The sequence below is a fragment of the Lissotriton vulgaris genome, chromosome 9, assembly GCF_964263255.1.
Source record: "Lissotriton vulgaris chromosome 9, aLisVul1.2, whole genome shotgun sequence".
Classification (NCBI taxonomy): Eukaryota; Metazoa; Chordata; class Amphibia; order Caudata; family Salamandridae; genus Lissotriton; species Lissotriton vulgaris.
Window position 1 is genome coordinate 550,110,534 of NC_141697.1, and position 24,815 is coordinate 550,135,348.

The following is a 24,815-nucleotide window of genomic DNA, read 5'->3' on the forward strand; positions in this document are numbered from 1 at the left end:
CTACACAACACAAACACTACAACACTACCCTAAACCCTAAAAACACTACCCCCGCACGACCCTCCCCCTACCCTCAGTCCGGTCCCTACACTTAAACACTACTCTGCACGACCCCGACACTACCCTTAAACTTAAAACACTACCCTACACTACACAAACACCACAACACTACCCTAAATCCTAAAACACCACCCCCAGCACGACCCTCCCCCTACCCCAGTCCGGTCCCTACACTCAAACACTACTCTGCACGACCCCCGACACTATCCTAAAACCTAAAACACTACCCTACACTGCACAAGCACCACAACACTACACTAAAACACTACCCCCAGTACGACATCCCCCTACCCCCAGTCCGGTCCCTACACTCAAACTCTACTCTGCACGACCTCCGGCACTACTTCAAAACCTAAAACACTACTCTACACTACACAAACACCACAACACCACACCAAACCTTAAAATACTACCCCCAGCAGAACCCTCCCCCGTCCCACAGTCCGGTCCCTGCACTCAAACACTACCCTGCATGACCCCCTGACACTACCCTAAATCCTAAAACACAACCCTACACTACACAAACATTACAACACTACTTCAACACTACCCTAAACCCTAAAAATGTAACACAATCCCCCTTACCTCTCTCTCCTCGTGGTTCCTCTCTCCTGGTTCCAGCATCGTCTGAGGGGCAGTGCACATTGTTGTGAGGAATTGGAACAGCCTCAGTTTCTTCACAACGATGTGGATAGCTATTACATCGCATACGTTGTTAAAGCGCATGCCATGTAATGGTATGCATAGTAATGGCTACGTGTTGTTACATCGCATGCCTTGTAACACATGCGATGTAATGACTTGCGAGGTAACGGCCTTGTTGTAATGGCTGCTTACCGAGGCAGCACTAGGAATTCCTGAATAATACTTCTTTTACAGTATTACAGGATATCAAAGGCTATCATTGACACTTGGGGCTCTTTCATGAACATTGTTCATTTGTGCAAAATTTAGTTTTCACAATTTAATTATTTTTTACAATTGGAGCTTTGTTTTTTTTATTTATGAACATAATTCTTCATTTGCACACATGCCCTCTCTTGTGATTAATGCAGATGTTCATATTACAGTTAGTGCACATTTTAAAAAGTTTCTCCTAAATGGAATATGGCCAAAACATACCTTGCTTTCACTTTCACTATTCCCAGTAAGGGACAACTTTGTAAATTGTGCATTAACAGCCTAATTATGGGTCTGCAATCAACATTTCAGGGCAGTATCACTGCACCTAAATCTGATTATCCTACTGAGAATGGGAAATAACATGCAGCTTCAGGTTCATCAGGTAATCACTTGCGGATGACTGGCATCGGGCCATTGTTCTCAGTAACTCTGATTATTCGCCCTATTTTGGGAGACAATTCTGAATTTTTTTGCCTGTTAAGGACCACCAGGAAGAGGTTATCAGTTCCAAACAGGAAAAAAAAACAGTAACGTGACATGCTGCGACAAAGCTTCCAGTGTGTCTGGGATATTCATAACAAAATCCCTCTTTGGCAGTTTGTTTTTTTAAAAGAACTTACTTTGTTGCCCAAATGGGACCACTCATCCCAGGACAATAGCTATAACAAATGTGCACCCCCCCAAACCTCACATCCACTCATGCTTCCAGGGTGGTAAACATTGTTTACAACGATGTTTACACATCGCTAGCCATCACAACACAATCATTACAACGACTGCGTTGTTACATCGCCTGCCATTACAACGCAAGTCGTTACAATGACTTGCTGTAGGGGGCAGAAGATGTTGGATTTTAAATCCAACACCTTCCTTACTGTTGCACAGACTGGAGTTGGAATAGTAAATTATACATCCAGAGCCCCTACAGCAAGTCGTTGTAATGACTTGCGTTGTAATGGTCTGCGATGTAACAACAATGTCGTTGTTATGGCCATGTTTAATGCTGTACCACATGTATTGTAATAGGACTCTCTGTGTGTATGACTCTGATTAGTAAACACAGTGGAATTCATTTTGGATGCCTCTAGTTTAGTGTGGCGCAAGACAGTGGAAGAGGAGAGCTTCCCTACGCGGTGGATGTGTATTGACTTCATTTCAGTTGCTGGAGGATGGAGATCCAGACATGACGTGATGAGGATGGAGAAAGCACTGCCTTTAGAGATTCCAATAAGACTTTGTTAGCAATGGGCGGCTGATTAAAATTTTCTGAGGAGTGCCATTTTGTAGGTGGTTGGGGAAAACGGTTGCTGTACATGGTGCGGAGGTTTCTAGGACAGGTCTGCCCTTTTGTCTGGCCCTGATTATAGCTTCAAACTGTTTGATGACAGCCAGGTGCTGCAAACTTCATCCATGGAACAGCTCCCTCAAAGGTGACATAACTCTTATGCAAAATCTTGGTAAATCTGGGCCTTATTTTTTAGATTTGTCAATGTGACCTCATTCAAATTAGACTGTAGTTGATCTAGACAGTAAGAATGAATAACCCACTTAATTGAAAGAAAATCACCAATGTTGTCTAGACAGGTAAATATTGGTCTATATAAAAGCTTTTAAAATGCCATAATATGCGCTCCTGTATTGGAGTGGGGTACCTAAAAAGTTGTTTTTTGCTACTAAACAAGCCTACTGGACTTGCGCTTGGTCAGCAGAACCTGGCTGAGAAAACATCATTCTAAATAATGTATACTGTGTGAGACTGGAAGGGCTGGAAAGTTTCCCTGAGGGAAGCTTCACTACAATATACCAAGGAAGGCAAAACTCTGTCCTAAGTATATTTGTTGTTGGTTTCAATGAGGGTCCGATCAGTTACTTTACCAAGTGAAGAGCAAAGTTAAGTTACGCTGCCCTCGGCTTCAAAGAATTAAGCCAATAATACCTTCCATTTTTGTGAAACCTAACTCCTAAAATATATAAGAAGCTCCTCTTTCAATTTTCTTAAATCAATAAATTGTTTGCTTTCTTTTCTTGTTTTGGGGCCGAAAATAAGAGCACGTGACTTATCAGTGTTGACAACCATGTTGCTGTTTTTTTCCGTAAACGTCAAGTCCACTCTACAAAAGTGTTGTAGGTCAACAGTATTCCTGTACAACAAGACGGGGGCATCTGCATAATGAATACATTTAATCATTTGACCACCACACCTTTAATGGGTAAGATCTTTGAGCCTCAAAGGCAATCCCTAGATCATTAACCTTTGCGTTGAATTGCATGTGTGCTAGTATGGCACCCCTCTCTACCCCCAAGTTTTAGCCTTCTTTCCTGGATGTTCTACATTTGTCCCAAAACCTAAAAAACATGATAGCCTGCAGCATTTTCGATGCAATGTCTCATGCTGTCAACTTATGCCATAATAAAGATCACTCAACTCCATCCAATGCAGTTGTGAAGTGTGTGAAACACATGTACAATAAGTTAGGATGGTCTGAGAGACACCTCTGAATAACCTACAACAGTGCAAGTATATTGTTACACAATTAGCATGGAACCCACTCTGGTACTACATTAGAAAATTGGTTTCTGTCACCCATGCGCCTGCCTCCTACAACTGGATCTTGGCATTGTATTTGACCTCCATGTTCAAGAGTTGGACTAATCTGTAGCTATGGAGTATTCTGAGGATCATTTTTTGTAAAGTGTCCAGAAGACCTCTAGGCTTAAAGCTTTAGTTGGAAAAGGAGCACAAGCACTCAAACCACCAATAGTCTGAGGGGCCACATGAGCTCTAAAGCCAGCAGCTAGTTCAATAGCCTCTCATGATGAGCCAATGGCTCCAGCGGTGTTTGATAAGTGCCAAATGAGATGATAATTTCAGGAGGTCAGCGATAAAGAGCATGCTGATAAGCTTCTCTAGACTGCTTGAGTGACACTGTTCTCTTTTAGTCTTTCCTTGCAGCCAGGACCTAAAACCTTTTTGAATTGTTCAACTCACCAATCTGATGCAGCTGTTGCATTTATATGACTGTTTATTTTCAGTTCTAAATTGCCTGTCTTTAGGATTTTCTCAGGCTCTTCACCAAATGCTTATTGTGTCTGTTGCCAAAATTAATGTACAGTTACTTTACAGTCTTGTTGAGCACACTTTTTTTGTATCCTTAAGCAGCTAAAAAACATGTATTGCCTATACTCTGGTGTTCATCCTTGATGCTATAGGGATGACATACTCAATAACAAGGTTACCACTTCTTAAACTGGCCAAACAATATGTAGGGCCTGATTTCGAGTTTGGCAGTGCAGGAGCGGGTCTACCCCGCTGACACACTGCCGAACCCATGTGCACACCGCCTGCCAGATTATGACTTTTTCAGTCACTGGCAGGCGCTACTTTGGCATTCCCGCAGCAGTGCCTAAGTACCAGTACCTGCACTGCATGGTCTGGTGCAGTCCGTGCCGTGCAAGTACTGGGATGCAGGCACACAGGGGGGATCAACATGTGGTCCCTGCATGCACCCCATGGCCCAGAGGCAACAGTGAGGCCTTTAAGGGCACCCTCTGTTTCCTCTCTGACACAGTTTTTATGGAGGAGGTATGTTATGAAAGCCATGGTTGTCCATGGTGGGATCGCGGTGGTCCCGCCAAGCACATTGCAGCCCAAAACCATTGCACCCCCCTCAGGGATCACTGCTCCCTGGCAGCTGCGGTGGTGCAATGGCGGTTCATTCACCCTAGTTGTAATAGGGCAGTGGAAACACTGTCACAACAGCACCCCCACGAGTCATTGGTGTGGAATTGGAGATGAAACAGCTAATGTTAAAGGTTTGGGGGAAATGATCACTCTGCAGCCCATACTTGATAGCAAACTCAGAAATGCAAGAAACTATATGAAGAGATAAGAAAGAATATTTTAATATCACATTTGGGACATTGACATATGTGTACATCCAGAGGCACTATCCCTGTTTAAACCGCCACCTAGTTATCTTAAAACTTTAAGACTTTAGAGAATGCAATGTGAACTGCCAAATACTTGAAACAAGTATACTTCTTTATAAAATACCTAGATTACCAATTGGAATGCATGGGGCCTGCATGTTATAACAATGACAGTAACAATGACACTCCAATGGACTTTTAAACAATGTTTTTTTTAAACACCAGGTGTTTCCATAATAGTCTCAGACCACCATTAGTTATGAGTTACTGCCATTATGTCATGTCATGGTCGGGGCATAGTTCACTCTGTTCATCATAATTGCAGGGAAGGGGCACAATATGCTTGAACCACCACCATTCTAAAAGTGGCCACAAAATAAAAAGACCAGTATTATGATAGGGTGACCATATTATGCTAAAGAGGAGCATAATACACAGTAAGGTCAAGGAAGACTCAAAGACGCCTAGAAATCTCAGCCAATGAGAGGCAGAGTGGAGAGCCTGGGCAGATGAATAGTCAGAGCTCTTGCAAGAATCTTTCTCACCCTGAGCTCTTGCAAAACTGCAAGAATTAGTAGTGAGTCCATTTAGTTACCTATGCCTCACAGGTAACAACACATGGATGGTGCCTAATCTGAGAATGTTGTTGCAGGTAGGGCCCAGCAGCACTCCTTTTTGGGGACCCACACTTATTTTTCTTTAAAAGACTTTGATCTAAAGCAAGAAAAAGACAAAAATGGAGACAAGAAGGAAGAGAAAGACGAAAAATAGTAACAATGAGAGGGAGCATGAATGAAAAAGAACCAGCACAAGTGATTAATGAGGCATGTGGTGCAATTAAATCAATGCAACCTTTGTATTTGCAACCCAGACCATCAGTACCTCAGGCCAAAGACTTACAAATTAAGTACTGAGCATGTACACACACACACACACACACACACTCACACATACGCACTCAGGCATAATATTGCAATCTCTCCACTTTCTTTTGTCCAGTTTGTAGATGTGGAGTACAAAACAGGTGTGAAACTGAATACTCTTTTAAAATATTCCTCCTCCTTTACTCCAGTTCCAGTGGGATCCATCCCTGCATGCTTCTACTCACCCAATGATCATGATCTGTAACACAAAAGTCATGATTGGAAACTGAGAGGCATATTTACAGGGAAATGACAGAGCAGGGCGCTGCGGCCAATTTTGCAGCGCCACGCTCGGCCATTTCCCAAATGCAGACATACTCGGTACTTACATAACTGTGCACCCCTGTGTATACCTAGCGCTAAAAATAGCTGCCTAGAGCCAATGCAAGCACCCCTTGTGCCATAGGGAAGAGTGCCTGTGTTGCAGGGAATGATTATTTATGTGCAGGAAGGTGTTCCTTCCAGCACATAAACAATCAATAATGGTGATTTGTTACTTCTATATGTGCTGCATTCTGCAGCACACATAGAATGGGTGGTGTGTTGGAGTGTTGTGGTGGAACACTCACAGCAACACCCATTGCATGCTCCTTTCACGCAGGAATCTGGTGAAAGGTGTACTATATTTTCATAGTGGTGGTAAACCACAAAAAGTGGCTTCACAGCACTTTGTAAATATGGTGCAGGGCGTTGCACCACCGGAACGTCAAAAACGTTACGTTCTGGTGGTGCAATCCCCTTGTAAATATACCCCTGAGTGTCCTAATAACATAAAAAGATGTCAAACTACAAAAACTCCCAACCCTAATATTTATTTTGCTCATTCAATATTTCATCCTCTTGCATGTTTCCCAATACAGGTTCTCCACCAGTTTTGCCTACTATGGCCTGGCCATGGACCTTCAGAACTTTGGCATCAGCATATACCTCATTCAAGTCATCTTTGGAGCTGTGGATATCCCTTCAAAGTTAATCTCCACCATTGCCATGAGCTACATTGGCCGGCGGATTACACAAGCCACATCACTCATGCTGGCTGGGACGATGATCCTCGCGAACATATTTGTGCCATATGGTGAGGAGGTAATAGGGGAGGGTTGGAAGGAAGTTCATTATTTAATTATGAAAATACTGTTTGAACCCCCCAAAAATCTACACAAAGGTTACAAATATATAAATATATTTATGTGCAGCGTGTCATGAATGGATTGCAGAGTGGTTTAATTGTACTTTGTCTTGTGCTCGAAGAGGAATTTGCATGACGGAGAACAGCCCCAAGCTAGGACTGATAGATAAGTGCGTGTGGGTGGGTGTTTTCATTCACCCTTGGCAGCCCCAGATCATCCCGGACAGAGTCTAGCATAAAGGCCAGGGCCTATATTTATGAAGCCTTTGCATTGTCCTTGCATCACAAAAGGTGATGCAAGCACAACGCAAAGGCTTCGGTAATCTTTAAAAAGCCACACAAGGCCTGATTTGTGTGGCCTTTTGTGGCTTTGTAAATAAATGTAACACAAGGTAATACCCGGTATGCTTACACAACCTTATGGTACATTGCAACTTTAGAGGCATTCCACGGGTAGAGCATGGGCGCCCACTCATGTATTTTGGCTCATTCCCAGATTTACAAAAACCTGTAAACCTGGGAATGTGTCAAAATGCTGCACCTTCCCAAGTGAAGTATAACAAGTAGAAGTATCTTTATTTCTCCTTATTAATTCCTCTTTATACATGTGCTGCATTCTGCAGCTCACATTGAAAGAGGATAATGCTTCTAAAGACTGTCTTTGTGCAGGAAGGGACACCTTCCAGCACATAAACAACCCTGCCTGCAATGCAGTCACCTTTGTACTATGGTGCAAATGTGTCTGTATTGGGGCTATGTTGCACACAGTGAGCAAAAACAACGAGAGAGCAGAAAAGCTCAATGTCTTTGTAAATATGCCATTTCACACCACACAGCAACGCAACTTTGCTTTCTGCCTTGCATTGCATGACAGATTAGTAAGTATGTCCCCAGGTTTTTCAGAAAGCTAATGCAGCTCCTGTAAACTTTAAGTGCCACTCTGAAGTCTTTTGGCAACAGGAGAGGGCAATTCGAAGTGGGGAGGGGCACTTAAATGAGGGCTTATGCTGACAATTCCTAGAAGAGCTCCACAGAGTCTGCTAACATCATTTCTCAATTTCCTGCTAATATGATAATGGTTGTACTCAGAGGACCCTCACATTGAAGCTAATCCTCACTTGAATGTGTCTCCAGTTTCAAGCAGCTCATTTACATATAGAGCCTAGATATTGAGATACTCCGAATTCTGTTGTGTTTTCTCAATTGAGGTCTATCAGGAGGCACACAGATGGCTTCCAATGGACCCTAGAAGATTGTAACAATTTGCAATGCATACTCCTTTGTGCATGATGGTCATCCAGTTCACTGAATATCTGAATTTTGTCTTGTTTTGCCATTTCGTCACAAACTAATACTGGTTCAGTGTCGTCTGAAGTGGCCATAAATCACAATATTTGAACTCTATAAACACAAAATCAACCACGTGTTGGACATTTTTGCTGAGAAAGGTTGGGTAACCAAGCCACAGCCAGGAGACAAGAAAACCTCCACATGATAACAAGGTATTTTACTTAATAGAATATGATCAACCCTAAGAATGTAACTAAGAACTGTGATCACATCAGGAGAGTTCTCTACACTCTTCCACATTTTAAACTTAATTCTAAGCATATTATGCAAGGAGGGCACCACCACAACAGTACAAGTACTAGAAGTCACTTCATCTAGTTGAGACTGTTACTTTCCTTAATGCTGCAAACTGGCTCTGCTCTGGGGTCGCGCATGATGTAAAATGATGGACCTGTGTCCAAATGAGGCTGAGAGCCTAACATCTGTCTTGCTCTGCCTTTCAGATTATACAGAATCTCCCTCATGGAGGCTCAAACACGGCGAAGCAAAACGGAAAACACAACAACGCCTAAAAAAGGGTTTTATTTTTTTTAAAAGCAAAGACTCTCTTTTTTTAATAAGGCTTGGGGTTTTATTGATGCAATGCTCTCTAACAGAAAGGCTTTCACGGATGTCAATGAGTAGAATTCAAATAAACATAGAGGTATATATTGATATGCTTGCTATAATAACACACTTGGTAACTGCAACAGTTAAATGCATGGATTATAACATGAATAAACAAGCAGCAAATAAAATGAGATAAAACTCAAGCAAATATACTGGACATCCTGTATGATAAGAAAGATATATACACTGAATACTTCAAATGATTACTTTGGATGTGCACTCTGACTCATTTACACATCACAAAAAAAACACCTCAAATGATCACCACTGGCCACACATCACATTAGCAATAATCAAAACTCAACACTTCATCGTGTGCAAACACTACATTTGAGCCCACTCCTGACAGGGGATTTAGCAGCCAGGAATAAGAGCCTCAGCAACCAGGATTCCTCTGTACCGTGGTAGACGCCTCCGTCACTATAAGGAGCCCAAAATCCCGGTTTCTAAGTGAACAACCCTCAGCTTTATAATCTCAAAGCACACACTAGAAAGTTTGAGAGTCTTCTCCTCTGGGCCAAGGAAACTTACTGGAACTGGCCAGCTTCCAGGCAAGCATTCCACGACAGGAAGGTGTTCCATATTCCCCCTACATTCTCACATGTTCAAGCCTTTATCTTAACGGCGCTCACGAAAGCCTTCCAGGGTACATTAAACAATCTCTCACAAAACATTCCTTGCACATGATTAACCCAAACAACTTCCAAGCTTCTCTGTGCGCTCAGAAAAGCTGAAACAAGGCAGAGTCAGAATTCAGGATGACATGAGGCCATGTCAAAGCCAATAGTAAGAACTTTATAATTCTTGCCAATGTACAACACAATGCACATTTGTGCAACACTGCCTATAGCATCAGATACTAAACCTCTCAATGTACAGCACAGTGCACATTTGTGCACCACTGCTCATAACAAAGCACTTTGAAAACCAAAAAGTACATTCCACACCTCTCTCTCTCTCATGCTTTCAAATGCACATCCCACACGTTCTGTTCTTGGCAAGACTGTTCTACTGTGCCAGCTCCCACTGTAAGACAGCAAGATTACAAGAACAAACCCTTAAAGAGAAACAAGGCATATGCAAGACATCGTACATTCAGGTTAGGATAAAATAGCACACCAAAGTCAATTAAAATTATGATATTTAAAGGTCATCATAGGGTGTTAGATCATAAGAGTGCCTCTAGCACTTCAACACCCAAATCAGACAATCCTCAATGATTACTCCCAGTCCTGAGGCTTTAATATTACACGACAGGAGGTCTCATCTGTCGTAGAATTCTTTGGCTTCAGATTCAATCAGATGGAATTGTGGCCATGTCAGAGTCTAGGTCCTCAGTGTTTATCGTCACAATATCGAAAAAAATATCGACTGGACAGAATATCAAGTTTATTATATACAATGGACAGAATATCGAATTGCAAAAAATATAGTGGTACAGAATATCGAAATTCAGGTAAGAAATATCGATTTTCATAATATCGAAGTTAGTAATATCGACAGTCATAATATAGTTGTTAAAAATATCAATTTTTTATAGTGTTTTAAGTGTTAGTATATGTGTTAAAAGTGTGTATTATTTTGGTAATATATGTTTGAATTTTTTTAAAGTAATGAATTTTATGTTCTTTAATTTTTGCGTAATTTAATTCCGTAGCGGGTTGTGGGTTTATAGGCAAATAGGTTGGGAAGTAATTTAATTAGAGTAAATTAAATATTCATTTTTAGAAATTATTTATTATTTTTAATTTAATATTGCGTTTTAGTTCTGTAGCGGGTTGTGGGTTTATAGGGTAATAGGGTGGGAAGTAATTTCATCGTTATAAAGTAATTATTTATTTGTATTTATTGGTATTGATAATTAATGTATTGTTTATTAGTTATTAATTGGTAATTAATGTTTATTGATTGGTAATTATTTTTTAATAATTGGTAATTCATTTTTATTAATTGATTAATTGATAATTATAATAATTGAATAAATGCATTTTTCAAAGCGGGTTGTGGGTTTATAGGGGAATAGGGTGGGTAGTAATTTAAGTGCAATTAAGTCATTATTGAAATTATTTTTGTGTATTGATAGTTAATTTACTGTTAATTATGAATTGCCTTTTTTTATTACTTATTAATTTTTGGTATTGAAAATGAATTGGTTGTTAATTAATTATGAATAGGTAATTACTTTTTAATAAATAATATTTATTGGTATTTATAAATAATTAGTTATTAAATATTGTGTAATTGGTACTTCGTTTTAATTATTATGTTGGTATTGATAATTAATTTATTTTTATTTAAATATTAAATCATTACTTTCCCTATTGTTGCACTCACTGGAGTGGGAATAGTAATTTTTACCCCTACGCTGTCCAACACTTTCCCTACTGTTTCACTCACTGGAGTGGAAATAGTAATTTTTACCCCTACGCTATCCAACACTTTTTCTACTGTTGCCCTCACTGGAGTAGGAATAGTATATTTTATCCTCCCACTAACCAACGCTTTCCCTACTTTTGCACTCACTGGAGAGGGAATAGTAATTTTTACCTTCCCGTTATCCAATGCTTTCTCTACTGTTGCACTCACTGGAGTGGGAATAGTCATTTTTACCCTCCCGCTATCCAACGCTTTCCCTACTGTTACACTCACTGGAGTGGGAATAGTCATTTTTACCCTCACTCCATCCAACGCTTTCCGTACTGTTGCACTCCCTGGAGTGGGAATAGTAATTTTTACCCTTCCGCTTTCCAACGCTTTCCCTACTGTTGCACTCACTGAAATGGGAATAGTCATTTTTACCCTCCCGCTATCCAACGCTTTCCCTACTGTTGCACTCACTGGAGTGGGAATAGTAATTTTTACTCTTCTGCTATCCAACACTTTCACTACTGTTGCACTCACTGGAGTGGGAATAGTAATTTTTACCCTCTCGCTATCCAACACTTTCCCTACTGTTGCACTCACTGGAGTGGGAATATTACACGTTTACCCTCCCGCTATCCTACGCTAACAATATTGCATATTTGTTATTATTATTAAGTATATATATATATATATATATATATATATATATATATATATATATATATATATATATATATATATATATATATATATATATATATATATTTATTAATAAATTAATGTTTATTTTTTTACTACATTAATTATTTATAAATAATAAGGTTATTTAAGTATGTTTTAGTTAATTATATTTATTATTTAATTAGTTCTACATTACTTTTAAGACATTTAAGAAAATCGATATTTTAACAAACTATATTATTTATAAAGATATTTTGGATTCGATATTTTTGTACTTACCTGTTTGTAGATAGGAATTCGATATTCTGGCATTCTATATTTTTTCCTCGATATTTTGGCAGGTCGATATTTTGCTCCTTGATATTCTGTCAGTGATCCGTAGAGAGCCCCGAGGTATATGAGCATCTGCCATAGTACATATGTTTTTGCCCCCTTCTTTTCATTACAGCGAGGTTCTGATCCTATTTTCAATGGCAAGGACTGTTATTGTGAACACAATTTCTTTGGGGCTTCTACTCGTGTCCTAGGTCTTTAGTTTAATTGAAAAATTAGGTTGTCATTCTTGGTGTTTCTAGTGACCGTAAAAGTTATTTTAAATGACAGAGGGGTGCTCACTCCCTGTCAGTCACGGGCACTTTGTTGTATTAGCTAAAAGGTTTTCGTTAACATTTAATAAGAAATACAAGAAACCAAGAAAGGATATAATCATAGCTTTAGGTTAGTGTTCTACTTCCACCATGTGGAAATGAGGAGGGACAGTGGTGTTCCATCAGGAGAGGAGGCCCTTACCCCTACTCCACTCCACAAGGGATTTGGGAGTGTTTGATTTAATTAATAGGTGGGAGGGCAAGGGTTGAGGTGACATCAACAGGGTACAGTAGATTCTGAAACAGCAAAAGCAACGCATATAATTGGAGATGTGTGAAAATCCATTGTTTAGAGTATAATTAATTTTCTAGCTATTGTGAGGTTCTCTCCACTTTTTAAAACACACTTTGCCAGAGGCAACAAAGGATAAAGTACCCACCAATAATGGTAGAAAAACAGGCTGCAAAGCACATACGGACCTCAGAGCACAAGAATCTACCAGTTTTGGAAGACTAAGTGACCCCAGTGATAAGACATAATAAGAAAACAAAAGATTTCAAACACTCACCCGTTGAGGGAATTCAAGTACAATCACTAGACGCACAGGCCCTCAAAAACGGCAGCTCCGCAGAGCGTATAGAAGATGCACCACTGAGCTTCAGTCAGGTAAGTGGGAGTAAAGTAGGCCATGAGTGCTCAGACACAGTAGAGCGATGACAAAAGAAAAAGTTAGGGAGATCATTCAAAAACAGTACAAGAAAGAATAGACTTGGTCACAATTGGCAAAAAGAAACACTATTGCAACCACCAGCATCAACCTAGAGAATGGGAGAGACATTGGAGAAGAAGAAAACTGACAGAAGGGACTGGAGATCTATCCAGCTTTCAGGTAAAAACAGTGGCACACAGCTTATCCAAACAGCCTATATAATTCAAACAAGCTGTTGAATTGGCAGAGGGGAAACCCACAGGCACTGGCTCACATTTGCTCCGGGACCCACCAAGGGAAATGGAAAATTTTACTCAAACAACGTAGCAAATGGCCCTCAATGATCAAACAAAAACTTACTCACAGTCCGTGAACTGCACTATTAAATGCAGTGCCACTGAGCAAACATGCTTCCATCAATCTGAACGTCGAACTGTGCCACAGGAGACATCCCAGGAGACAGCACCACATTTAGGCACATCATCCTGCCTCATTGTGGAGTAAAGCAACAAGGGCAGCAGAGCCGCATCAGGGATCCAACACCCTACATATTGCACCCCATGTAGAAACTGGCATAATTACACTACAAATGCCCAGCTAACTGCAGCATATAAGGAGGCAGCACTAGCAGTCCTAAGAGACGCGCAGCGGGTCGTCTCTTCCAGACTGGCTGAGACAGCACAGAATGAGTAGGGTACAAGACGATACCTTTCGCAGACGAACAACAATGTAAGAACAAACTGTCACCACAAAGCTCACAAGAAAATGGAGAGAATGAGGAACACTCACCGACATCTACATCAACCGCTCTGATATTTACTGTTAAATTTAAGACAAGAACGTCTTAGGATATCCTAAACAGTTCCAACATCATGCGCCTTCTACATAACATGCCATTGTTCTCTTATATCACTTCAGTGCATCTGACATCTATAAACATCGAGAACTTCTCCTGGATCAGCCAAAGACAATCCACATTAACGGAGTGCGCCAACAATATTGACATTCAAAACATCCTTAAAGAAGTCAAACAATTTAAAGACTGGGCCATACTGATCAACAAGCCAGCAATCGAAAAATATTCCCACGTACTATCACAGAGGCAACACCTCTTAGTGCAACACAAAGCAACTAGCAGCATCTTGAGAGGAACACACCAAATAACATCCTCTTCTTGTGAACAAAATATCATTGGTCAATTGACAAGGGGTACAGGAGAATGCCACGGTGGCTAATACATTCTTCTGATGAAAGGCATGATGATCTGGTTGTTGCAGGGATTCTGCTACGGAACAGTCCTATGCTTGGTACCATAGAGTGTCAGTTTGTCGGGACTAAGTTACCAATCCACCTCAGTACTCATTTGTCCGACACTGACTAGCTATAGTGGCTTGCTTGTCCTCCTAACCATATCCAAAGCGAAAAGTGAATTGCCACACCAGAACACAACACTCCCAATCCTCTTTCACTCTCACACTCGCACCTGTCCAGAATAAGATACAACAGAGACACAAAGGAAGTTTGAAATGTTTATTTAAACTATCATGCTCTGGAATGCAGTATTCGTGCCACAATTAGAAAACAAATGCCTAACGAAAATACAGTCAGCATAGTCAGTAAAACATATAATATGAAAAGCTGTGTCATATAATGAGACAGATTAGCCTAACTCCCCCCACCCCCCTTTATATAAGCGGAATGATTATACAATAAAGATCTCTGGGATTCTACATCTCAGGTACATCCGTGATCTCCTCTCAGAAAGTCTTTCTCTATATATATGTTACATTACTATGCATAACTATATGACAAGGCTCATGTGCTCACAAAAATCAGCTGCACTCGTGTTGTGTCTAGGTGCTGTGCCTGAGTAGATTAAAAAATAGCAAGGGACATTGTTGCTTGCCCTTGTCTGCTGGGTTCTTGAAATATGGTTTGAAGCAAAGAATTATTCTTCTCTTATGTACAGATTTGATATGGCTGTTGAGGACATTTATTAGATGTTTCCATGTGACATTGTGGTAATTTTTCAGAGCAGTGAAGGTCTCTTCTCCATGGGGTCCTTGCTTTGTTCTGTCACAATATGAAATGGCCTGAATGCTGCCATGCTTTACATCATTATTCAATGATGCCACATTTTAGTGCCTACCACTGGCTCAATTCCTTGGACTCCAGAGACCCGTGATAATAGGAGGCATCACCTCCAAGCTACCTCAAGAACACTATGGCGCTTTGGGAGAAGGCATGTCCTATACCAGAGAAATTGACCTCAGGCAAGGAGGGAAAAACACTTGGGCTGGCCAAGGTGAACCAGAGTCTGTAGCCACTATCCTTCTCCCACAGCTGAAACTAAGATACAGGAAGGGGCCCAGAGGCTGAGCGGCCTGACAGCTTGAGTATGGATCTCTGACTCTGGCAGCCATCATATGAAGGGATTGAATGCTATTAGCTGTGATACCGATGTGCATTAAGAATTGAAGGTACTGATGCAAGGTGATATCTTGCCAATGTCTCTTAATGTAAACCAAATATCTTCAAGTACTCCTGTGAGTGGTGGAGTGGTAGACAGGCGATGAGGGCAGTTGGGGAGGGAAACTGAGAAATTTGCCTTGGCCTATGGTCATGTGGGGGCTAAAGAAGGTTACTTTGCTGCCAGGCAGCTTTTTTAAGGGAAATTTACCGTCTGGATTCAATCAAGTATGTAGTTCTGGCTGATGTGTGTTAATTAATGGAAAAATGAAAACTGAGAAACCACATTGGAGGTTCTAAATCATGGAAAGCCAATTTTAAAGACATTGTGAAAGAAAGATCATTCTATAAAAAATCCAAGTCAAACCTTTGGGTGAAGATTAGTGGTAGTGAGGGTTTCTGGGTTCAGGGGTGGGTGATGTTTAGTGTCCATGAGAGGCTTTTGTTTTTTTGGGGTTCACAGATGAGTAGAGTTTAGGGATGGGGAGGATTTTTAGGCTTCAGGTGTGGTTGGTGCAGGAGTGTGTTGAGGTTTTTTAGGGTCGAGTTTAGTGGTAGTGAGGGTGCTTTAGGTTAAGGGATTTGTAGAGGTGGGTAGAGATTAGGAGTAGAAAGGGTTGTAAGGTCCAGGAATGGGAGAAATTTCGGAGTCAGAGATGGGTGGAGTTCAGGTGTGGTGAGGGGTTTTTAGGTATCAGGGATGGGTGAAAGTTAGTGATAGAAAGGGCATTTAGGGTTCAGGGATCAGTGTAATATAGGGACCAGGGATGGGTGTAGTTTATGTGTTGGGAGGCATGTGTATGGTTCAGAGACGGAAGGTGTTTAGGCGTGGTGAAAGTTCAACAAATTAAAAGCATCCAAAGTAATTATTTCAAGATGTAAAAGATATAAACCCGAAATATTGTCCACTGATTTAAGGGATTGAAATAAATACATTTGACAAAAATAAGACCTGCAACAGTTTTATTTACACCTTAAAAAATAAGTATGCAGAAGCCAATTTTGAAACAAAGACATTCGATGTATTGGTTTCTATGAAATGGGAAATACTATTCATCTTGGAAATTTCCATTAGACCGTTTAGATTAAATATTTTTTCAGTAATGGCATTCCATGAAATAATTTTTTCTATGAAATTAGTGGGCTGCCATAGTCTAATTTGCTGGGTAGAACTAAAGTTGCACGATGTACCCTAAGTGAATGAGTTCCTAGAGAACCAGTCGGAAGTGACAAATATTTGAGTGATTGGGTTTCCCGATGGACAAGGAGAACTGGAAGGAAGCAAATTATGAGAAACCAGGTATTCAGAGAATGGTCCCGTTATTACGCATAACTAGTCTTGTGAATCCAGACAATGGGACCTGGAGATAAAGAATAAGACACTGCAAAGGTGCATAGGTTTTTCCTCTCTAACTTTGGGAAGATTTTATAAAAACTAAATCTTCACTCTTAGAAAACTTTAAAGCGGAGCAAACCAGCTTCCACTCTTGAGCTAATTTCAAGTTGTCTGGAGTGCTGCCTAGTTACTCAGGGGCATATTAGCAAGCTGAAGTATCGCCACTTTTTCGGTGAGTTGTGCCGAAAAAGCGGCGATACTTCAGGTGCATTATTAACAAGGGCATGCTAACGCCTGCCTCAAGCCCACTTTGCATGTCAGCGAGAAACATCGCTAATGACATGCAAAGTGGGCGTTCCCATGTCCAACAACATGTAAAATGCGGTTGGAGGTGGGAACATCCTATTACCAAGGCAGGTGTTGGAAGAAGAAGACCTGCGATAAACTCGTTTATCGCAGGTCTCCCAACGCCTGCTCTGACCAGGTGTTAAGGCATTGATAACATGGGGGTGTGGATCATAACGCTGAATCCACCCCTCATATTATCAAGGCACACATTAGCGCGTGAAACCAATGTTTGTTTTCATGTGCTAATGTTCCATATCACCGACTATCGCCGGATTTAATTTCGCCTACGTGTTGCGCATTGATAATTACGCGCTAACACTGCGAAAAAATCCGGCGATAGCCGGCGATATGGAAATGTGCGATGTGCGTTATATAATGCACATCTAGATAATATGCCCCTCAGTCCTTTGAGTTCTGCTTACTGGGGCATTGGTATTTATGAGGGAAGAGAAGTTGTCGGACATTACAACTTGAACCTAGAAGATCACATTTGATAAGGGGAATTACTATATGAATCAGAAATTTGCTCTATTTTAGACAACAGTTTCTGATATTTCCCAAATATATCACCTGCAGTTTCCACCTGCTTTCGGTTGGTGGAGTCTCCGCGTGAACACAACTCTTCTGTAACTTTGCTCTAATCCTGTATTCTCTGTTACCGGACCTAGCAGGCTCACCTGACCTTGTCATAGACCCCAAAAAGAGTGTTGTGTCAGACTGACTCTACAAAAACACCACTTTGAGTATTAAGAATTCTGTTGCAAAGAATAACTTCTTATGAGAAACTTCTCTTGCAAAAACTTGTTTTGGGGAAACTTTCCCTTGCCCAAAGTGCTTAGGTTGCCAACTTCGCTAAACTTCAAGGACGAACTAAAAACACAAATCCAACCATCCCTAATACTCAGAAGAAAGACAACTCTCTTAGAGATACTGCAAGACCTTGGGGCTAAAAGAGGAGGAATTTTCAAAGGGAGCTGCACAGAAAAAGGAATTCAGTACAAAGACAGCCGACGAAGTCTTAGTCCAGGGCCTAGTTATGAAACGCAGACAAGAAGCAGGAAGCTGCTAGGCTCTTAATTCAGTTTATTGTGCTTAGCAATAGTGCAAAAAAATGCCAAAACAATTATAAAATATTATTTCGTAGACAATATTACATAACGCAACTGAATATTTTCAACCTACAACTTACAATATTGTTTGGCATACAAAGATTAAAAACACAGTGAATTTAATGTCACTTTACTGAACTTACTCAATATATTGTACATTTAAAATACACAAATTACTGTTCACCATGGAACCTAGCAACATCATCCTAATAATGTGCAGTGTGAACAACTCTTCTGATTGAAAGCGAGTCTTAAACAAAGGAATCTCAACCGGGGGATTGAAAACGAGCTTAGAGTTTTAAACATGCAGCTTTCCTTCTCTTATTTCCTGAGGTGGTTTTAGGTCTGGCCTAAAATCGGTTTTAGCTGTGATCCAGCCTCATGTTACAAAAGCACTTTCCTAAGCACAGTCTCGTGGGAAGTAAGCATCATTGAGCAGTTAGAAGGGAATTATATAGTCAGACCAAGTGGAGGGGACGGGATGATGCAGGAACATGGTCAGAGGTGCAATGAAGTCATGTAAAGGTAGAACCATGCATAGCTGCCTCATTTTGATTCACACAAAGTGTGTTTGCTTTGTATTGTCTTTGTGACAAGATGGCTGCAGTGGTAGCAGCAGTATTATAATGGTGGTTCAGCGGGTGGAGGGAACGTATAAGGGGTCACGTTGCACTGGAGGATTATTAATAATATATGAATAAAAAAAAGAACTTACATAAAGCCGCTGGCTGCCTGCCCCCTCCTGCGTCACACCTCCTCTCCTCTTCCTTGTCTCAGCAGCCCCTAGGACAGACTCCCATCCAATAACCATGCTGCAGAGCAGCGCAGGGATTGGCCTGAGCGGGCTGAGAAGACACTCAGTTCAGTGAGTCTGTGGGGTTTCTCCAGCCCAGCTGCTCAATGCAGCCGGGTAGGGAGAAACCTAAATGCGCATGTGTGTTTTGATCGGCCTTAGACGCTGGCCAAAACATAGATGCACACTTGTGGAGTGCTCATAACACTCCTCTTCCACCTCCAATGCATTGGTCTCACCTCTACCTACAGCGCTGGCTCAAAGCCAGCAATGAAAAAATTAAACAATGGTAGAACAATGTTTTATTTTTCATTTCCTGGCTCTGAACCAGGCAGTCGGGTGACACTCCTCCACCATTGCGGGAAGCCAACGCTGGACGGCTGCCACACTCCTTTATGCAGACTGCACCAAAGTAATGAAAATTGCATATTCATCTAGAGCAAATCAGAACCCATTACCATTTCAAGATCCCTGTTGTGGTGTGAATGGCCTCATCACAAATGTGGGAGTGAAGGGATCAATGCCAGTGAGACAGAGTGTGATAATCTACATATCTTACTAGACTGTCAAAAATGGGTGTCACAGCGGAAACTGTTTTTGCGACCCTTGTTTTTAAAATACGGTATAACTGAGCGCCTCTTAGCAATTAACCTACTTACCGACATGCCAAATCTTGATATAGCAATCGCCATGGCAACATATATGAAGGCGGTAAAAAGGACTCTGTTGGATCCAAATATAGTTGGATAGAAATTGGCATGAAGTAATAGTAGGTCACGCTCTAGAAAATTGTGTCTAGGGCGGAACGCTATCCCTAAGTTAAAGCTTCACTGTATTGCTGATTACAATATGGGGTGTAGTGCTGTATGAAAATTTGTTTCTTTTAAAGTATTTGCGGAATTTTTTATACATGTTTTTAAACTATTTATTGTAATATGTATTCTGTTTGGAGACCAATGGTCTAATAAACACACTTTTACTACTACTACTACAGTGAGACAGAACACTCTAATCAGCTTTCCCAGGGGTCAGGCAATTCAGATAGGGTCAATATTAATTAATACATTTTCTTGTATAAAATGTAATGCAAACTGCATAGCCTCTGCACACTCCCAATATTTTACCCAAAGAGGCTAATTTAGATATTGCCAGATTTTTGTAGTAATACCAACACTAGGGAATTGAGTTACCGCAACCAGTAATTTTACGATTACCACACAATTCCCTCTAATGCCAGCAAAACACATTTTAAAATATATTCACCAGATGCATGTCTGCAACTGTACATGTGCTGAGAGCTACATAGAGGAACCTAGAAAGTACACCATTCACCAGTGGCACCTGAACCAGGGGTGTGTGAGGTCCTGCAGCATCCCATAAAACTTGGGGGTATAGACTGAAAATCAACAAAAAAGGGACATCAAAGTTTTTATTCTAGAAGCATTTATTTGTGTCTTATAAGAAACAAAAATATCCCTTATGTTTTCAGATGAATGACATTACTGGAAAAGACCCCACTTAAAGAATTGTTCCACCACCACTGTCAATCACATTCAGTTTCGAGTGATAAGAGGTTCTTATAGTTACAGTCCTCTGGACACACCCCTTATCGAGATCTCCAAAAACTTTCATCCCACTTAAAGCACTGTGTGTGAGAGACAATGTCTGGTATTGCTGACCTATATAACAAACAATGTAAATACAAGTGCCAATGACTTGAGTGAGGCTTCTAGAAAGATCATTGAATGCTTACTTGTGTCTTTCTCTCATGAAATCTATCTCATGTCTTTTTTTAGAAATGCAGACACTGCGCACATCGTTGGCGGTCCTGGGGAAGGGATGCCTGGCCTCCTCCTTCAGCTGTGTATTCCTTTATACCAGTGAGCTCTATCCCACCGTCATCAGGTTTGTCATCTTGTTGTAACGTTAATAAGACCCTACCAGTGCTACCAGTCCTCCATGACTTTCATGGATTTTGTTATTTCTATAGAGCATGTCACAATAGTCCTGGTCAGAAAGACTGAAGTGAAAAAAGAAATGATTGTGGACCATCTTGAAGTCAGAGCCTAAGCAGAGGGTGCACAGTGTTAGGAACTGAATTATTATTAGTAGTGGACAACTGTCCACTTCACAACCCTTGTCAGGGTGAGCTCTCAAAGTCAAAAAATCAACCTGAGCTCAACCCTCTAGATAGGGCTAGACTGTTAACCCAAACCAGCCTTAGAAATTTTGTTGGACCATACTCCTTGGTCAGGGTGTGGAAGTGTGAAGTACTTCTGCTTTTGTTACTGGGGGCTGATATTGCAGCTCCACTGAAAAACCAGCCCCAGTAAAAAAGCTGGCCTCCCAACTCTGTAAAACTGGCCCCCACCCTTCCGCCTCCTAGGAAATGCCTAATGGCTGCTATGGCCAGTCCGTCCCTGCCTCTAGTAGCTATGGTACAGAGGAGACAGGCTTAACTCAGGGTAATGTGTACAATGTTATGCAGTAATAAAGTAAAAATGCAGAACAATAAAAATTCCAAACAAAAGTAGATAAATCGAGTAAAATATAATATACAAAATCACACTAAAATAACAAAAAGGCAATAAGGATAACAAGAGATATGAGTTATTCAACATTTTATGTCAAGATAGCACCAATAAACAAAAATCACCAATGATAGTCCATGGTTGCAGTCGATCTGGACCTAGGTGCGATTTGAAACTGGCTGCAATGGAGCACTGGTTAGATACCCCAACCAGGTTCATACTGGTCAAAGATTTAACCTTAGGACATGTCCCTTGGTTTAGAGTTTGGTGAATGGAATACTCTGTCACAAACATGATGGATGCCCTGTCCACAGTATTACAAGTGAAGAATAGCCTATGGCATTTCTCATTCGGGGGACCGAATATTAGTGCCCATCCACTAAACTTTAAATCAAGTACTTTGTCTTTTAAATCCCTACCAATAAGAAAAATCTTCTGCGGCCCCTGGGAACTCTTGGGAGACACTCAGAGACTCACATAGTGTCAAGCAGAGGCCAACTAATGAATCCAGTCCAGGTCCAGTAGCCATTGATCAGCTTTGCACATGCAGGAAAATTCCTCTAAGAGCTCGTTGTTCCCCTGTATCCACACCGGAGGTCAGCCAATTGACTCTTTGAATCCACTTCTTTGCCCTTTCTATAAGAGGGAGCCGGCCCAATTCTTCACGGGTCCTCTCAGCTCATAGCCAGTGGGTCCAGACCTCTCTTGATCTTCCACAGGTCCAGAAAGTGTTCTGAAGTGGGTGCCTGGAGGTTCCACAGTTATGCCTGGCAATAGCTACAGGGTGTGGGTTTCATCTAGGCACTCACTAGCCAATGGGGTAGAAGTTATCAGGCCCTGATTTGCCTGCATTTGCAGTAGTTACTGTATGCCTTACTGCAAAAAAGCCCAAAATGTCAAGTGTCAAGGCATTGATTTTGGACATATTTGGTATGTTTCGCTCCTGGTGGCATCCCTGGGCACCTGCCTCATTTCCTTTTGGGTCCCCTAGTATCTAAAGGAGTGTTTTCCATGGGTAGCCGCAGTTTCTGACTCCCTGCACCAGATCAGTCCTCTGCTTGGCTCCTTCTGCTATTCTCCTCCTCGTGGGGGCATCTTGCACAACCCATCCACGATCAGCCAGACAAACACCCATTCAGCTGAATTTCCTCAGCCCAAGAGCCTTCTGGCTTCCTAAATGGCAGTAATGTATCAGAGCCAGTCCACAGATGTCTTAGGGGAGCCATCCAGGATCACCTAGCAGATACCTTCCCCAACTGTTCATCAGGTGACATAAGAGAGGAAGTGCCACTGACCATGTAGACACTCTTCCTAGTCTCAGGGGTGGGAGGGACAACTGAAGTTGAAAGCCTTACTCCATCCTTGCAGGGCATCAGGTGGCTTCCCCTTCCAGCTGGTAATCTTTTCGCCATTGTTGCTCCAAGGTACATTGTCTTATTCTCTGTTTCTTGTCTGCGTCAGGCAACCTTGGCCAATTCTAGGATGCCCCATCATCCTTCCACTCTCACAACATTCCTCCCACACATCATCCTGGCACAATCCTAGCTGACAGACTGCTTGAGCCATTGTCACCAATACTACAAATGTGAGCCCCTCCTGTGTTGACTCCAGAGTTTGGGCTTCCTCCTTTGTTCCAGTGGGCCTAGGTTTTCCCAGCCCAGGTGCAGTGCAACAAACTAATTATCAGATGCAGAATTCTCCCCACCCCTTATCTTCCCCAAGGACTTGATAAAGCACTGTTAATTGTCCTATTGTCTGGAGAGGCCTCAGATCCCTCTGCTGGGAAGCAGAGTAGTTAACCTGGCCGAGTAGAAGTGACAAAGACCAGGAATCTGATTATGAGCTGAGCCAGAGAAATATGACAAATCTCTAAGCGTCATAAGATGCGTATGTGGGGTATTGGGGACAATAAATTCAAACTCAGGGTGCATGTTTCTTCCCAGATTGTAACCTTGCTGGACCCTCTAGGCCTACGTAGAGCCAAACTGTACTTCAGGGCAGATTTGGTCTATATTGTGCTCACACTGAATACAAACTACAGGCCCCAGTAAGGAATGCAAACCTATGGATGTGGATTCGCACTATAAGGCCTACCCCAGGCCAGCACCAGTACCTGAAGCGTCGCTTTGGCAACAGGCAATCTGTTCACAGATACTGGGCTGTGAATGGTAGTAGTTTCAAACGTACAGCCTGCATTTGTGCGCATACACGTGTGTTTGAGTATAACCAGCTCAGAGCCTCTTACCCTAGATGCGCAGCACAACAGTGTCTTAAAAGGCAAAAAATGGCAGTTAAAATGCTCAGTCTATTTATCGTGAATCTACTGTGATTAAGACTCAGGGTCTGAGGCTCCCACACGGTACAAAAAAACAGGTATTTAATTATGAAAATTCCTGGTGGACTAAATTAGCAAAATCCATTTTCTACACAATTGTAGAATATTACATACTAAACTGAAATGCATTGCAACTGTAGTATTATTATTAAAGAAACACTGTTTTAAATTTTGGACTGTATTTATATATACTGGACTCTCTGAACTAAGATACAACAAGCCCCTCACCACTCTTCCCACTGAAGCCCTGAAGAGCGACGTTGCTCATGGTGACCCTACAGAAGACAGGAACCACCCAAATGCAAAATAAATAGTTCTGTAGCAGTGTGGTCTGATTAGGCGTGCTTTAAAACCATTCGTTTTGAAATTGTTTATTAAAGCACAGTAGAACTTCTAGTAGAAAATGCAGCTGGCCTGGCAACCAGCAACAAAACTAACTTCCACCAGCAGTAAAACTGATCTCCACCTTTCCAGCCTACTGGGAAAATACCTGGTGCCCAGTAGGGCCAGTCCAGGCCTTTTATTTATAGCAGCTCCTCTTCCTAGAAAGCATCCTGTTTTGCCTTGAACAGACTCTAAGGGTCTAATTTAGGGTTTTCTCGATGGGATACTAAGTCAATATGTGATGAATATCCTGTCTGCCATATTCGG

General features: G+C 41.4%; 1 protein-coding gene across 1 annotated transcript in view; it reads left to right on the top strand.

Moving 5' to 3' along the window:
• LOC147691766 (solute carrier family 22 member 6-A-like) overlaps positions 1-24,815 on the top strand; it is a 210,675-nt gene that overhangs the window by 172,896 nt on the left and 12,964 nt on the right. Inside the window, exons 7-8 of the mRNA XM_086938061.1 lie at positions 6,677-6,891; positions 21,095-21,203. Coding sequence (XP_086794187.1) covers positions 6,677-6,891; positions 21,095-21,203 — 324 coding nt within the window. The remainder of the gene's footprint in view (positions 1-6,676; positions 6,892-21,094; positions 21,204-24,815) is intronic.